The sequence below is a fragment of the Strix aluco genome, chromosome 7 (genome assembly GCF_031877795.1).
Source record: "Strix aluco isolate bStrAlu1 chromosome 7, bStrAlu1.hap1, whole genome shotgun sequence".
NCBI classification, from domain to species: domain Eukaryota; kingdom Metazoa; phylum Chordata; class Aves; order Strigiformes; family Strigidae; genus Strix; species Strix aluco.
This window is the reverse complement of record NC_133937.1, coordinates 21,245,503-21,263,346: the sequence shown is the minus strand read 5'-3', so window position 1 is coordinate 21,263,346 and position 17,844 is coordinate 21,245,503. Positions and strand designations below refer to the sequence as shown.

The 17,844-nt window shown below is 41.0% G+C and overlaps 1 protein-coding gene across 2 annotated transcripts in view; it reads right to left on the bottom strand.

Annotated features, from left to right (window-relative positions):
• WDFY4 (WDFY family member 4) overlaps positions 1–10,790 on the bottom strand; it is a 148,656-nt gene extending 137,866 nt beyond the window's left edge. For both annotated transcript variants that reach the window (XM_074830845.1, XM_074830846.1), the window contains exons 1-2: positions 10,701–10,790; positions 5,114–5,387 (exon numbers count right to left, since the gene is read on the bottom strand). In XM_074830845.1, the coding sequence (XP_074686946.1) occupies positions 5,114–5,374 (261 nt within the window). In that variant the 5' untranslated portion in view covers positions 5,375–5,387; positions 10,701–10,790. The remainder of the gene's footprint in view (positions 1–5,113; positions 5,388–10,700) is intronic.
• Between the last annotated feature and the right edge of the window lie 7,054 nt (positions 10,791–17,844).

Here is a 17,844-nt window from a genome sequence, read left to right as displayed (position 1 = left end):
GATCAGGATTTCTAAACATTTCCTATGCTATAATAAGCACCCTTAAATAAGAAGCTATAGTCCTAAACGCATAGCTAGCCAAGGAAAACAAATTTATAGACAAATTCATAAACAATTTACAAATAAGTTTATAAATTACTTGTTCAAGAATGGACAAGAAATTCAATGCAAAACTGACAGGAAGAACAACAGCAAGACTTGATGGTTCCCTTTTCTGAGTCTGACAAACAGATCCAATCTCAAATGTCTCTTAGCCTTGACTTTAGGAAAAAAAAATTTCTAAAGCAATAAATAATATTACAGTAGACTAATACTAGCACACCCACTGGCCTCCAAGAATCAGGTAGCATTACTTTTATATAGAACATCTAATGAGAAAAAGATCAATGTATTAGCAACAGTGTAGCATTCACCTCTAAATACTAGGCTGAGCCACCTCTGTCCCCAGCAACCTTGAAAATTTTCTTTACAAAAGTCTCCTCCTTCTAAAAGCTCAGAAAAATCAAGCTGTAAGGCCAGTTGATGAAAGGAAGGTAACAAAAATACTAAGACATCTGTTCTCCTAAAATAATTTGGAGCAGACATGCCATAATACTGTCTGCCAAGAAATCAGTGCAGCTCTTTGTGAATGAAGTTCCTCTACAAACATTATTTCATTCCCTGCCATTGCTTTCAATTACTTGTTCTTTCTTTGCTGACAGCAGCTTGTGGACAAGCTTTCTTTCCCCACGAAGTGCCAGTTGTCTGTCTAGGGAAGCACCTACTTTTTACTTCATTTTACTTCATTGACCTCTGGTACTGCACTCAACTCATTTTTCTGGGCTACAAAATAGTGAAATGCAATTGCACAGTGCGCCTACCAATTAATTTTCAATCAATCAATGATATTAAAAAAGCAATCTAATTTTTTCAGATTTTGACCATAAATGATCTTCAGAGACCCTCAGTTGCAGGAGCAAGATCCACCAGTTCCTCCACTTCTGATGCAGAAGTGAGAGAAGATCTATAAAGAACAGAACCAAGCTGGGCCAATACAATGACAAGAAACCCACTGCCACTTAAGAATATACAGTGTTTGTCATTAAGCTATACTCTTTCTCAGAAGAAAGCAGTGATAGATTCCTGCCCTTCAAAGAGGAACACCCTCTGAACACTTCAGAAAGGGCTTGTTATAGTCACGCTTTTGCTAACAGAAAGGGCATGATAAATTTTAGTTCAGACTATATGCAGCAGAGAGCAGTAATCAAAGGTTTATAGCATTGCTACCATTCTGCAAATATTTAGTTAGTCCATCTCACTACAGATGAGGCCACTAATGTTCTGATTTGATTTTATAGGTGATTTTACTGTGGGTCAGACATGAATACGCTCTATGAACAGACCTAATCAGTTCCATACTCATCTTGAGCCTGTAAAAGATCTTTATCTGGAAGAATATCAACCTGACTCCATTTTAGGATGTCTGCCTTCAAGGGAAACTCAAATAACGTGGTATCAATGTAATACGATTTTATTTCTTCCTCTTAAGCCCGTTTCTATACGTGCAAGGTTCTGCTACAAGTTCCCTATGTCTGCTGTTGCCATCTGTCCTTCCTGTTCCACACTTCATGGAGAGATGCTAGCTCAAAAGCCAGCCATGTAATAGAACATTCTGATACTTTCTGAGGCACCAGGAGGGAAGATACAGAGGGCACATTAAAATTACTCCCAGTTTAGGCCTGAATCACAAGCAGATGGCTAACATTTTCCTCCTACACCTTTTCCTTCTACATCAAGGCGAAACAGTGAGTAATACACCCCCATGCCCCAGGTGGCTCCTGGTTAGTGCCCTCTCTCTCCAGCCAACTGAGTAAGAGCTAAAGCACTCTAAGACAAAAAGACAGAGATGTACTGGCATCTGCATGATCAAACAAGGAAAGGAAAAGTAAGAGATGAAAAATCCTCCAAGGAGGGAAAGGACTTATGCAGTCTCCTGTTAAACAGGAGGAAGCAAGATGGTTTCTGTAAGAACTTCATAAATGCACAACTCAAACCAAGATGTGTTTCCCCAAGCCAGCCCAGGGCCTTTAGCACAAAGCAGAAGGCTGGTACATGAAGGGAGTAAAAGTCACATGGAGAAGGACATGATGACTCAAAGCTAAAGGACCTGATCCTCCACAGTGCACTCCTAAATCAATGATGCAAGGCCAACATGCTTTAGCCACACATCTGAACCTAAATGCCTACAAAGCACTGCAAAACTCCACTGATACATCTAAGAAAAATGAAGGGTAAGACTCTCTTAGGGCACAAAATCAAGTGTTAAGCTAATGAGAAGTTCACATCTCCATTTTGAATATATATTGTAGCCAAAATATCCCCTCTTTGTAAAATCCTCTCTTTGCGAGTATTACTGCAATTCAGTAAATCACCTTCTACAACCCTAAAGCGTGTGAAGTTCAGCCCTACAGAAGGGAAACACATGATGCGTATGCACAACATTGCCAGTCCTTTAGCAATACTCAGCTTGTCTCCCGGGTAACAGCTTTCCTTTGACTCTCTAGTGCTGAAGTTTATTTCTCTTGTGTCATGATAAATAAGCAATTTCCCACTTTGCTGTCCAATTTTTAATTCATAAGACTTCTAGATTTTATAGTTTTCACCACCTTTGTTCAGTAATAACTTCCTCAGTCCTTTGAAACTTTCACTCCAAAAAATTACCTTCGCATGGAAGGCATTCTTGCTATTCATACTTAGTTAATGATCAGCAAATCTAAAGTTTTTCTACATAATCTCATCTCACCAAGACTTGCTTACTTCCTGTTCACTAGATGGTATTCAAAAACTAAAGCCGTATCAGAACTCAGAAACCTTGAGATCTGGGAATTTCAATTTCATTGTAAATTTGAGGCAGGAAAACCTCAGCAGAAGAATTTCACAAAAAGCCTACAATACATTGCTTACAAAAGGGGGAGGGAGCAGTTTGGGGAAACTGTCTTCCACAGAAAAGCCTGTCTTTGTTGGAATGAATTCATACCCTCAAAGCATTAAGGATGTATGTTTTCAGTGGAGCTTCAAGAGGAAGGAAGACAGGTGGTCTGGAAACAGCTCTAGGAAAAGCAGAATAGATGCCTCTTGCTTCAAGAAAAAAGGTTGTATCTTGTTACTGTGCTGTCTCAGAAAATCAGTGCAATTTCAGCATGCCATTTAAAAAGCAAATCCATGGAATAAGAAGGTGCTTCTTTGCAGAAAACTGAAATTATCAGTCCTGATCTGACTTTGAAGAGCATTTTTTGAAGGCTGAGGAAGGAACACTGCTCCTTTGCAAAGCCAGAATTTTTGTGACCTGATAAAGTGGTGGTGAGCTCCCAAGAGAGCCAAGTCTGTCGCAGCACAAGTAGTGCCATATGCAGAGAGAGATTAATTTCCAGTGACAGGCACATACATGGAGCAAAAGCTCTTCTGCTCAAATATAGCCTTTGGTTCAGCAGGAACACTCTTTCATGCAAACAAATCCAGTGAGAGGCAGTGGTGAAAAGTGAAAGCTTTGTTCAGTAATCATAAAATATCTGTAGGGCCATTTAGATTAAATGAGAAGGCTACTTCTGATACTCCAGGCTATACACTCACTGCCTTTTCAGACCCTTCCATTCATTTTGTCTGCACTGCCTTGGACCAGGGCAAGCTTGTACTCAAACACAGCAAACTCTTCACCATAAGCATCACCAGATCCTGCCCACAACTCAGCTGAGTTGTTTCAATGCTGTTAACTGACACCAGCATTTACAGTGATTTCAAAGTCCTGCTCTGCACCAGGATTTATAAGCTTCACAGGTTCATGCTCCATCCAGCTAAGTGAAACGTTTATGACTATCTGGAATTATTCCTGCTTTACTGTCACAGACACCAAAGACTTCATAGCCCTGAGTACAGTGATTTCCCTGCACACACAGTTCAAAATGTCCCTCTCACTACAGACTATCACTTTTGATGTCCCACAATGCTTCCATATAAACAGAGTGACCATGTCATTAATATTTTTTTTTCTCACCTACCCACTGACTTCTTTTTAGAAAAACAACTCAGCCAGGTAGGGAACAGATGGATCTGAGTTTGGTCACTCAAGAACACTGAAAATTCACAAGTACAGATGGCTGAAAAATGCCATCATTAAAATATAGTTTCAGCAAAAAGCTTTTATTTTCTTTCTGAAATACTTACATAGTGAGACAGTGTAAAAACACAGATTCAATACCCATAAATACCCAAGGTAATTCAAGACAAAAACAATTCTTCTGTACTACAACATAGCCAGAGTACATTTAAAGATAGGCCAGTTTTTCTGCTCCTCTCATTATAAGCTCTGCCATTCTGTTGCTGTATGGTCCACTCAAACGGTTCCCTGTACATTTCACAGACTAGAAAACTAAAGCAACCCATAAGACTCCCATTCATTACAGAGCTCTTCCAGTTTCACCTTTCAATATGGCCATCTCAGAAACTGTTGACTGATGGAAGCTTGAGGGCATGGGGTAGGGCCGTCTGCTAACTAAAATGTTCTAGTTCTCAGCTGTGTCCCTCACCACAGTACGACCTTCCTCTCCTTATGCCACAGTTTCCCTGTCTGTAACACAGCTCCTCTCTCAAGCACTAAAATTAGATATCAGCACTGTCACTGACCCAAAAATTCCATGACTGTATCCCTGCATTTCCTCTAGCTGGCTGTATGCCACAACAACATTTTCCCAGGCTGAAACTGTGCTCAGCCCCCAACTAAGTAATAAAATAGATGAGGCAGACATGAAGTGACTCTCTTCACAAGGTACTCTGAAACATGCCTGGCTCATCAACATATCCCTTGACTTCAAGAATAGAAATTAGCCATTCATGAAAGTAAAGCAGTGCTCCCCCATATACTTTTCTCATGCTAACATAGCAGGGTAGTTAGATGAAAGGAGGACAAGAAACTGTTTCCCCAGGCTGCCAATGGAATTAACGTAATTATCACCTAGACAAAGGGATCATGCTCCAATTAACTCCATTGGCAGTTAGGGTGACCACAGAATGGATAGAGGAACAGAAACTCAAATTTACATTCTTGGCATCTACACCAAAGACAACAAGGAGAACAAACCTTTAAGAAGAGGGGAAGAAAGTCCAGCAGCCTTCTCTGTTGCTCCTCTGGGATGAGATATGGAGCCACCTGCTCATACTCTACAAACTGCCTGCCTAGAGTCTCCCACTGGAGGGTATTGCTCTGGGGTGGCTTGTCGTTGCTGTGCACAGGCTGTCCCGGCACTTCTGCTTTGTCAACATCAGCAGGGCTTTGCTCTTGCTGTCCTGCTTTGCCAGGTGAATCCTCCAGCTCCCACGTGAGTTCAGCTGCTTTTTCCATGCTGAAATGAGACCTGAAGTTAAAGATACTGTGTTATTTACAATTAGCATCATCTCTTACCAGTCAAGTGTCCCATGAAACTAGACACTGACAGTTTTAACTATTGGAGTTGGGGAGTTTAGAAGTATGGAAATGCTGACAGCCGCTGACTTTTCCAGTTCTGATAGCAAAGCACTCTCCTCCTGGACAAGAGCATTACCACCTTGCAATCACATGAACAAGCTCTCTCCCATGAGACACATGTGTATGTGCTACACAACTCATCTGGGCTTTGGCAGGACAAACTGGTAAACCATGCAGGAAAACTGGATTACAGCCTTAGCTTTGCCACTGGGCCAGATCATCTCCCTATACTTCAGTCACCCCAATTGTAAAACAAGTTATAACTATAACCATCATCAAATCTGCAACAGAAGAGCACTACCCAAGAGCCAGGTTACACATTTCATTGAGTATGGATGCTAAACTAAGCTGCACATCTCTGATGCATTCCCCACCTAGAGTGGGGTTGAAGCACTGTCTGGAATAGGAGCTGTGTAGAAAAGCCAAAGATTCCCCACATCTGTGTCCTGGCCCAAAATGGCAGCAACATTCAGCTCTTCTATACTGCAGATGTACAGCTCTGTACAAGACGTATTTTCACTACAGCATTACTTGTTTTGCTGATCCTGTAAACTGAAATAGATATGCCTCAATGAAGAAGCAGGGTGCTTCTAGGAGGCTCATTTCCATCAAATTGAACTTACAAGGGTCTATCTTGCACTATAGGTATAGGAACTCTTCTGGTACCCTCATCTCAACCCCAAGTCTTCTAATCTACTTTACAACCCTGTTTTCATCCATAGTCTTCTGGGAGGTCACTGACACAGCCTTGAATCTGTAGCAATCCTACTCCTTTGCCATAGCCTTCTGTGAGCTCACCCTGCTACCCAGAGTCTACATAATGACAACACTTACACCAATGGAAATCAGCCTTCTCCCGTTTCCATCAAAATCAGCCATATGCTTATTGGTGTCTAGGACATCATCTGACTACTCAAAATATGACACACAAATTATCATAGTGTGTGCAGGCAGCTGGGGAGTTGTCACCAAGATGAACATAGCTCATCACCTTACCTACCAAATATATTGTCTTTTCAGAGCCTAGAGGAATCTTTAACACATCATTACACTGCCCCAAAGAAGAATATCAATGTACCTCCATTTCTAGGAAATAGGTTCCTTCTCTACACTGTCTCTTTGGTTCCTTCTCTACACTGTCTCTTTGATAGCTTGTGAATAAAAATGGCAAAAAGCAAATGTAACTAAAAAACTGAGTCAGATCTGCACTACCAATACAGACACCCCTTAAAATAAAATTTGAAAAACACTATTATGAGGCTGGTTTAGAAATTATGAGCCAACACTAATACTATATTTGGGATTCTCCATCTATCAGTTATGCAGCTTGTTTACTGCTTGCATCCTGCCCACTCCAAGCCAGATGAACCAGTGTCACTTCCACATTCACACAGTAGCTCCATACTGCAGAGATGAAGAGGGTGACATTATATTGTCACTGTGCACCACACCACCTGCAGCAAGCTGATGGTCCCAGCAGACACCTACGCTTGGAAGTAATGCTGATCCCTCACACTACAGCAGAGGGTAACTTATTCTACCACAGCCCATACTCCATCCTTTTCTAGGAGATGGAGGGCTACAAAATTTTGATCAGTCTCCAATGATGTCAATCTGGAACTTCCTAACTCAACAACATTTTGTTTCACTGCTGTTGTTTTCCTTAATTTTCTGTGTTAAGACAACATAGCCCTGTGAGCAGAAAAAGTGTGATGACTCTCTGCGCAGAGTAAACAGGAAGACTCGTTCCTCATGACTGCGTGGGAGTTATATTTGTCATATGTCATTCTTAACCCTGGTATGGGATTTTGGCCCACTTGAGTCATCATGAAGCTCTACAGTGTGTTGAGAAAGCCTGGGGCTGAGAAAGTTCTAGGGCTTCAGTGAGCATAGTTGAGAGTTATCTTTTCAGTGAGGCTGCTCTCACATCCCAAACGGCACCATTCTCTTCCTAAGGGAAATCTCTCACCTTGGAAGCTACTCTGCTAAGCCTAAATCAATGCTAAGTAACAAGTAACTCACTCCCAGTGCCTACATTCACCTCGGTCATTTGTATAGAGAAGCCCAAAATCCTTTACAGAGGCATACAGACCATACAGATGGTGAAACTTGAGGCATGGAGAGGTGAAATGAAGTGCTTATGCTGGCCTCAGAAGGTCAAGGACTGACCAATCAATGTCACTGCTTGAACTGCAATGCACTGAATGCCACTGCAAATGTGTTTACCAATCTTCTCTCTTTCTAGTCATAATTTACTTAGCAGGCCCTTCTTGCTATTGGCACAGCTAAGGCAAGCAGGACTGGTCACTCAAAAAATTCTCACTCTATGAATCTATGTAATGAAAGAATTCTTCCCCTCTCCACAGGAATATTGAAACCAGATATGTACACACAACTTCATTAATGAAGACCTAATTATAACAGACTATGTAAGACATTTGAGCATACATGGAAATCTTTAATCTCCAGAAGTACGTGAAAGCAAAATGAGGATTATGATTTGCCTCCTTATTTACTCCAACTGTCTAGACTAGAAGAGGCATCTTAGACTAAATATCAGTCCTCTAATATTAGTCTGTTGTCTCCACTTGCACTATCTGCTTTAAATATTCCTTCTCCTAATAGCCTTTTCTTGCATCTATGATTTCATTTGGACTTCTAAATCCTTTTTCTATTCCTCTGGGAGAATAATTATTCTTCTAGGCCAATCACAATATCATGGAGTGCAGCATCGAAGTATCTTTGGTATTAAGGATAGCTTAGACATTTTGAAAAGGTCTTATATGTTGGCTCTCTTCTACATCCCAGCATTTGTTCTGATCCTCAGTGTAAACAACAGCTTATTTCAGTTTTGGTAAGTTATAAATATCACAATGACACAAAAAGTAAAGTCTAAATAATAAAGATTTTAAAAGACATGCAAGTGAAAATATAACAAATAAACCTGATGCTATTGTTCAGCAAGTAGTGCCAGGTAACAGAAAGGAAGTGGAACTTATTCATGTATTTCCCCTTTTGTTCTAAATGAAGCTTGTGTGAAATCATACTGCAATGTGGCTACGCCTTTTCAGCCTGATGAGACAAAAGGGAAGAAAGGCCTGACCAAAGCTGGCAAAAGTACAGGCAGAACGTTGATACTAAAAGTTTAGTGGCTAAACAAGCATGATTTTTTTAAATGACATTTCAATTATATTTATCTGGGATTAACACTTCCAGCAGTTCAAAGAATGATCCCATACAGCTACAAAATCCCAGACTGCACCAAGATCAAAAAGTTTACTTATACATTTAAAATCATTTGTTATCAGAGAAGGGTCTCACAGAAAGATGGTTGACCAAAACACAATCAAGTCTCATATCAAATTTCAGAGTTTGGTCCACTTTTTATGGTAAGTATCTGCGAAAAATATCAGATATTTGAGTGTACATGGAAATCTTTAATCTCCAAAGTACATGAAAGCAAAATGAGGACAATTTGTCTCCTTATTTATTCCAACTGTCCAGACAACAAGAGGCATATTAGACTAAATATCAGACCCCTAGTACTAGGACTACTTGCTTTAAATATTCCTTCTCCTAATAGTCTTTCCTTGACTGTTAAAACCCAGGATTCTGGTGACTATCAGAAACACACAACTCACAGCAACCCAAAAATCCACTGTGTGATACCCCTTTATACCTCCCTCCTCTCCTTGACAGCCAAGATAAATTTGCTCATTAAACAGTCATGCCAGTCAATCATTTTAAATGTTAGAAACAGGAATTCCACTACCTCCCCAGGAAAGCTGCCTGATCCCATAACAGACCCAAGCAGTAGAAGACATCACTTGTTTCTTTTATGAACCACCTTCTCTCATAAATTCTAGTTCTCTCCCAAAACAATCACAAACTCCCTCTTTGTGGCTCACACCACTGTGCTCCCAGAAAATGACAGTACCTTAGAATGAACAGTGTGCCAGGTGCTGTCCATGTACTTTTACCTCTGTCCTTCCCAATCACCTCAGTTCTTCCTCCCTGGGGTCCCTCTGCCTTCCTTAAATTATCTACACCTATCAGTTCTATGTCTAGTGATCATACTTGATGTCATTTCATGAGGCAAACCTAAAAATATCACCAAAAAGATTTACTCTTTGATATCACTCTGTTTATCTTCTCAAATACCGGGGCTGCAATGAAATAAAACAAGTTGTAAAATTCAATATCCTACCCATCCTTGCCAGGTCCATGTAATTGGTACAGCGCTTTATACAATAGGAGCCTAACATTACCAGTGCCTTAAAATAGAAATAGCTGACAAAATACAAGTAACACAGGGATTTTAAAAAACCCGTCAGCTTAGAGAAGGTTGAGTACTGTTCAGAGAACAAGTCCCATTTCAGTAGGACACAGCTCGTACTTCTTCAGCAATATAAATATCATTTCAGCTTGTTTCAAGAAGGTGTGACACCATTACTACCGAAGAGTTGCATTCATTTACACTAGGACTTCATTTGTTCAAGCATATTTTTACTTTTTGAGTAGATCTAAGTTGGTCAAATCATTTCTGCAGTACAATCTCACAAATCATTCAGTTTCAAACACTTAATTTCTCTTTTTTTTGTTTGAAGAGCATATCCATGCAATCCAAAAGTAGCTATAAAACTGACTTAGGGTCTCCCTCATGTACCCACTCTTCATTTTTTCTGTTTTAAAAAGTAGCTTCTAAATATCTCATTGGGAACAGTTTCTTCTCTGACTGGCATACTGCAGTCAAGAGAGAAGCAGACATATTGGGTATACTTGCTTTTGAGATGTGGTCCTCCTGGAACTGAAACAATGCCACCAACTCAAGAGCAAACAGAATGCTTCTGGTCCGTCATGGACAACATAGTTGTAGAAAACTCAAAGGAACAAGTCCAGGGCAATTCTGATAATTTCAAAACAACAGCTCATTAGATAAGGACATGTAGTTAAACCAAATCTAACATCTCCACTAGTAGCAGCAACAGATATACCCCTTACATCTGCAATCCTATTATAATTCCTAGATTAAAGGATACAAGCAAATCACGGATCCTTTTTCCTCCTTGTACTGCAGTTTAGGGTGAACCTTAACTGAAACCTTTGCTGTTTGAATACAATCCCACCACAACAAAACAGTTGCAGATAATACTGCAATTTCCTTCAGCAGTCTTTTGCTTTCACAGCAAATCTCTTGACATACCTGGGCTCCTAGACTCTGCAGCTCCTGTTGCAGTCAATAACCACATCCAGAGAAATGAACATTACTGCTTCTGTCCTACTGGACATCTTGGTGTATGCAGCAGCTCCCACTCTGCTCTTTAAACTTTCCACTGTGAATCACCTGATTAGCTGCTGTACTTATTTCCTGAGGAAAGCAGAAGTGAAGAGTAAATGAACCAACCACATGCTCAGGATCTGCCAATCTCCCAAAGCAATTCATCTTATGCACAAACCTGGCAGGCACTGCATCTCCACTCCCTGGGTGGAGAGTAACCAGGTATGTCCCCCCATACCATAGTCACCAAGAAGAGAGGTGGGCGGGGGGTTGTTGTTTCATTTTGTTTTTAAATTTAGGGTTTATCAAACTACTACAGGAATACAGCACCACAAAGCTCATGCTTTCTGTGCAACCTATGCCCAAAGGACAGGCAACAGTTTGAGTCCTTCCTCAAATACAGTACCCTTAAAATAAATACATTTGAATGCTGAGGTGAATGCTAAGGCCTTGAACTCTCTACTAAAATGGTCAAGGCAGCTACTCAGATCAAGAGGCAAACAAGCACTATAAGCTCACTGACAACATAAAGGAGCCTAGATTAGCTACAGGGTTGGGTGAAGATTACTTTTCAGTTGTCTAGCTGCTTTTTTGTTCTCCCTAATAACACATCTGAAAAATTTATAATTGGTTTTTAAACAATTTTTACACAGGAAATTCAAGTATTTCCTAAATTCCTTCTCCCCAAGAATTTTATGGTGACCTTGAGAGTCATGGGATCAGTGGGATCATGGCCTTACAGTGACTGAAACCTGAGGGGATTTTACCCTAGGAGGTTAAAGCCATCTGTTTTCTGTTAACATCTACTTCACTCAGATGTCTGAAAAAGTATTCAGAGGAAAACTAACTCTCTTCTCCAGCTAAGCTAGGGCAGTATCCAGACTGGAGACTCCTGATGTTTCTGAAGGTAGAAGCAGCAAGTCGAAGGGACTGATTTCATTGTTCAACAGGGTTAAGTAATAAGACAGGACAGCGATTGCCTATACACTGCAGGGACCTCTCTCAATGAAGCGATGTTTCTGGCACAGAAGAGTCCCAAAGGATTGTTCTCATCCCTTAATGTGGAAATGTATTTATTGAAAGAAAGATGAATAGAGGCAGCAGCAAAATCATGGGTTTAGTTCATCCCTTTACAGATTATACCATGAATTAAGCAGATCTGTAGATTTGCTGCAAACAGAAATATACCTTAGATCCCGAGCAAAATGCTCTGCTCCAGCCTGTACAGACAGTAGTCTTAAACTGACCAGGTTTTCAAAAGCATTAGCTAAACTAAGTATAATCTACAGGGTGTTTTCCAAGCAGATGCAAGGTCACACTGAGCTACCCACATCCAGGGCAACTCCAATTAATGTCATATTTGGCCACTTTAGTGAGCCCCACTGAGACACACATAGGTCTGGCTGAGCTCAGTGCTGCACTGACATGGCTATGAGGCCTCTGGGCAGCTCTGAGCATAGGCTGAGCAAGCTCATACAGCCTGTGAAAGACTGTGCCAACACATCCACTACTCTTCTGCCTTAGGCCATTCATATATTAGCTGATACCTTCCCAGTTGCAATCTAGCCAAAACCACAGTGGTGAGATGAATGTCAGAAGCAGAAGACACAGAGACACAGAAAAGAATATTAATACCAACCCAGAGAGAACATCATTGTTTTCCCCTTCCTAACTCAGAAACAAGCCTAAATGTGCTCCATTTCTGCCCTTTTAGTGCCAGTTTAAAACCACAGAAGAGAAGGTCATTTGCAGCAGCCCCTCCATGCTGTTTGATCAGAGAGGTTTATTTCCAAGGAGCCTTCCCTATGCAGTGGTGCCCCCCTCACTAGATGCTGTCAGGACTCAAGCAACCACATACTCATTAGTAGATTTCTAATCCACACAGCAGAGGAAGCACCATTTCTCTTTTTTATTTTGCACTAACTGCTGATGGGGCTGAAAGTCCAGAGTTTCAACACGCCCTCCCACTTAATCTCTGCTTCACTGGAGCAAAACAGCCGTAACCAAATTATCTGTAGCAAAAATAACTCAAGAGGTAAAGATAAGCTAATAGTTAATGTAGTAGGAGACAGTGCCACAACACCCTTTGTCAGTTTGGGCTGTTTATATTAATAACCCCCTGCACTGTACCTTCACCTACAAAAATGGAGAGAAAAATCCTTCCTTTCTTCGTCCTTTTTCCTCTCAATCTCACAGGGAAAAAAAAAAAACACCATGTCTCCCACATACTTCCATTTGTGTGTATGTGCAGGGCATCTTGTTCCAAAGAACCCTCAACTTGGTTTAAGGTTTCTAGAAAGAGCATTAATAACCTCCTTGACCCAGGAGCCAGCTCTACCAACACCAACTGGAAACTCTGTCTGACAGGGGCAGCACTCTTAAGTAGATCATGCATGGCCCAGTGAAGATGAGATGTCCTGCCCAAGTCAGACATACAGTGGCTTCCTGAGGCAAGGATCTGGAGATAACTACAAAGTCCACCTGTCTCACCGCATCAAATAATGTCCCTTATGTTGATTCTTATTAAACTTCTCTCTTCTTTGTCACTCCAACCTCCACACACAAGTGGAAAAATCCTGTTTCATGCCTTTTCATTAACGATACCACCCACACTGAGGTATCTTCGTAACCCTAGTGGTCCAGAACAGCTAGAAGCACAGCACTTCTCCAGCTTGAGGCTGGAGGTCAGCTACTGCAGGTTTCTCCAGAAAACCAACTTGCAGTACAGTTTGGTTGCAATAGATTCAACAAATGGCCTGACTGGTTACACCAAGAGCAAACGTGTCCTCTGGCAATTGCTCTACAGCTGCCATTACCTGAGGGGCTGATAGTTCAGCCTAACTGCAAACCCAAATGGGATGGAGATTTGCTGAAAAGTCTGTATTTCTCCCTTCAGCAAGTTTCTCTCTTTGTAGACGTAAGAAAAAAAATGCAGCTGATTTTGCTGAGACAATACATTTTTCTGCTACACATTCATAACCTTCAATCTAGAAAAAAAGCCAGCTAAACGCATGTCCCTTTCAACATTGCGGTGCCCAAAAGTCGAGCTAGCTGCAGGTTTTTTCCCACTCTTTGCCTTTTCTGCTAAAATTCCGCTATCTTTTTTTTTTCTTGATTAAAAAATGTTCATGAAATCATTTTTAATTTCTTTAACATCATAAAAGGAAGCGGCTGTGTTTCATTTTCCTCCCCTCTTTTCAATGGCAGAACAGAAGCTGACAGAGAGACCGCAGAGAAAGGCAATGCAAAAATTTAAACCATCTGCTTAACCATCATTTTCACTCATCATTTTTCTCAGCAAACCTTGAAATATGCAATGAAGGAGGCGTTCAGCTCTTTCAGCAAATCTTCCCAAAGAAGTGAAAGCAGCAGACTACAAAGCGAAAAACTGCAGGACTGTGATCTTGAGCAGCTCAGCTCCTCTCCCTCTGGCACAGACACAGGGCAGGTCTGGGGTGTCAGGGAAGGCTACCCCACCTCTTTGGCTGGGTTTTCCCTGAAGGGCAGAGCCTGGGGAGGTAGAAAGTAAAAGCCAGCTGCTGCCAGGCAGCCCCAAACTGGGCCAGGGCCCTCAAGAGGAGGCCTTCTACTCCTCAGGCCTGCCGTCCCCAGGCAGCACCACCCTCTCTGAGGAAAATAAGGTGGCATGTATTGATGCATGGCCCCACTATGCAGACTGTTAGGTAACTTGCGTATTTGCACACCTACACAGGTAACTAAACTTCAGCTTTAAATTAAATGGAGCTCATGCTGATGAAGCCATGAGACTGGTAGCTTGGTAAAGACATACAGCACACCTGCGAGGCAACATTTCTCTGCCTATTGCCTGCCAGAACCCCTTGGACCTGAGCACTCTTAGACCTGAGCCCTCTTAGTCTGGATCAGGAGGTCTAGTTACACCACTGACTACTCTGGCACCATGACTGATGGGCTGTAAAAAGACAGGGCAGTTTGCAGTGTTAGTGCTGGAGTCAAGAGGAAAGGGATCCATTTCCTTTCCCTGGCGTTTTTGCCTGAGCAAGGCCAGGCAGTCTGCAACTCACCCTCTGTGCCTCCCAGGATCCTCCCTGCACCTTGGTGCTGATAAGGTTTGATCAGTAGTAGCAGTGTTACACGTTAAGCATAATTTGTCACATGAAATTCTGCCATTTCAAAACGTTTCATTGCAAATTGGAACAAAACCCCTCCACCAACAAAAATCTGTAAATCAAAATGGGATTTTTTTCTGATGCTTTTTGTGTTTTAAACAGGAATGAACCGAAGTATATCCAATAGCCTGCATCTTAGAGGTCAGACTGAAGCAGTGGTATTCAGCCTTTTCCAATCCATGCAATCCTGAAGTAATTTCCTACAAACCCTTACACAAGAAGTGTAAGTCTGCTGCTTGACACCCACCCCCCCGTTTGCTCATCTTTTTTGGCTCCTTTAAAAGTAGTCTGGGGGAGGGAGGGGGGGAAACCACCAGGCTGTATAATCACAGAAAAACCCTAAGTAATTTTAAACTACATTTTTAAAAAATTCTGTGCATAACTAAATGCCACCAAAATTAGTCTGGAGTTAGTAAAACAATATCAACTTTTGAAAACACAAGAAAAAAGAAACCACATTTAAAAATTGATTTGTAACAAAAGTGAAAACATTCTTGTTTGAAACTGTGGACCCAAACATCTTGATCAAATGAACAGATTTTTTTTTTCCCCCAGAAGAAAAAAAGTATCAAATATGAAAGTTCCTCTGGGAAGGTGCTATTTTGATTAAATGCCACCTACTGACTAGAAAAATGTTGTGCAGGAAAATTTTTAAGGCAGCTTGACTAAACACATGATCTCCACATTGGAAGGTATGTTATTCTAATGAGACTGAGGAAATTGAAAGGCTAATGCAAAATATGGCATATCATTTCTCCCCCCCCCGTACTTCAGAGTAACAGGATACACAGGAATTAATTGTTTTCATGATCAACTCAAAAGCTGTTGAATGAAAGTATCATAATACAGAAGTTCTGCAGGAAAATTTTTACAAATGCTTGCAAAACAGAAAGGTAGACTTTAACACATAACACATCAGAAAATGCCACTCTTGGACACAGCCTCAGACAAAAGCACAAGATACAGTTACATAAACACATATTGACCAAGAACTATTTTCTTGGAAGAATTACTCTTCTCACTCTCTCTGCAGAAGAAGAACCAAAACCTTTGCAGATAACACCACTTTCTTAAGTCTCAGAAATTGGTCCTAGTTCCTGTTTAACACACCTCTCTGCTCTCTGCAAAGATGATGTGTAGCTTGCACAGCCTACAGCAACTCTCATTGTCATTTTAGAGGAAATAGGGAGCCTGAAGTTCAAGCTGAACAAATTAAGCAAAATCCTGGCAACACCAGTATGAGAGCAGACATTTTTCCATCTCTGATGTGTCCCCCTACTAACTACTATTATTTTTCCTTTTGTAGCTCCCAAGTCTATTTATAAACTCCTGCTCCTGTGACCTTGCTCTCCTATAAGCTGCACTCCCAGAGACACTCTGCGGTATCCAGGAAGGCTGCTTTCCCACCGTGATAACTACTCAGGTACCGTCAAAGAGCTAATAAGCATGCTTAACGAGCTGTTACACCCTATTCATGAACAAGCCTGGCTTTTCTACAAATATTCTGCTAGCTCTCTAAACTGAACTCATGTATCTTCCCCTCTCTTTAATTCCTTATTTAGTGAACTAATGCTCCAATTGCATTTGGTTGCTAGCTTTTGCCATGTCATACAAAATTCTGGACGGAAGGAATTGGGACAAACTGATGAAAACAGTAGTTTTGCTACCCGGTGTGCTCTGGTTTAAAAAACAATTACTGAAGCTGAGTAGCTTCCCTGGGGACTGTCGTTTCCTTTTTTCCTAGGAAAGGACTGCTTTTAGGGTGTTGAGATGACTCAAGTCATCTGGTAAATAATAAGAAATATCTCCTTAATATCTACTTAATTTATAGCCACATTCTACATTAGTGTTTTCTTTTATGCTAGGAACTTGACGTATAAGGATAGACAAAATTGCTGCTGCTACTCAACAGAGAGGTAATATTAGACTTGAAATTAAACCCTAGCACTAAACGCATAGAAATATTTTGTTAAAGAAGCAAAGTAGAGCAACAAGAAACTAGTCATTGGCTATGTGATCATTTGCGAGCTCAGTGTATTCAGCAGAACTTGAAAGCACAGCTTTCACATTTGAACCAGAGGCTGCTACCACATGGAGTAAAGGAGGAACTGGTAAAAAAATGCAGTAGTTACCCTGCAGAGAGGCTCACCACAAGAGGGAAGTGCAACGCGCTCTGCAACGGCAACGTGTCAGGTAGGAGTTTATTTTGCAGTCATACCTTTCCAGGGCTGAAGAGCAGTGTCTCAGATCTGACAAACTGACAAATTCCTTCTGCAAGGCTGTGTGTTAGGATACCAGTTCAGACACAGGATGTCTAAAGCTGTCTCTGCCTGGAAGAATGGCAAGATCCACATGGAGGCCCAAGAATGCTTATTCAGTAGTAAGAGTTGTTAAACTGTCTAAAAAACAGACACCAGTCACGAGGTGAAACTTAAATAATGTATCTCAGTGCATCAGTCACTACACAATACTTAAAGGAATGTGCAGATGCCTCTAACTTGAAGGAAGAAGCCTACCTTGTAAAATTCTGAGACCAACATACTTTCAGAATGTAATCTGCAAGGCTCATCCCCTTCAAGCCAACTATGTAGTGACAAACTACTACCAGAACCTTTGTTCAGACCATTGGCAGAGTTGCCAGTACAAAAAAATTTGGTCAAAGTCGGTCCCATGGCTTGTGTTTTATTCTGCACAACGGGAAGAGTAGCTCAGAGATGGGATCCATCTTAAAAGACATCCTAAATGCACAGATGACAAGTGTATGACTAAATACTTAATGTAGACATGCCAGGCTTTAGTGGTATTTTTATTTCTATCTAAGTTCTTATCCTTTTCCATTTAACTTCTATTTTCTATTTTTATTTCATATGTATTTGCTCAAATGAGATAAGAATAAAGATGAAAAATTCAAACAGCCTGCC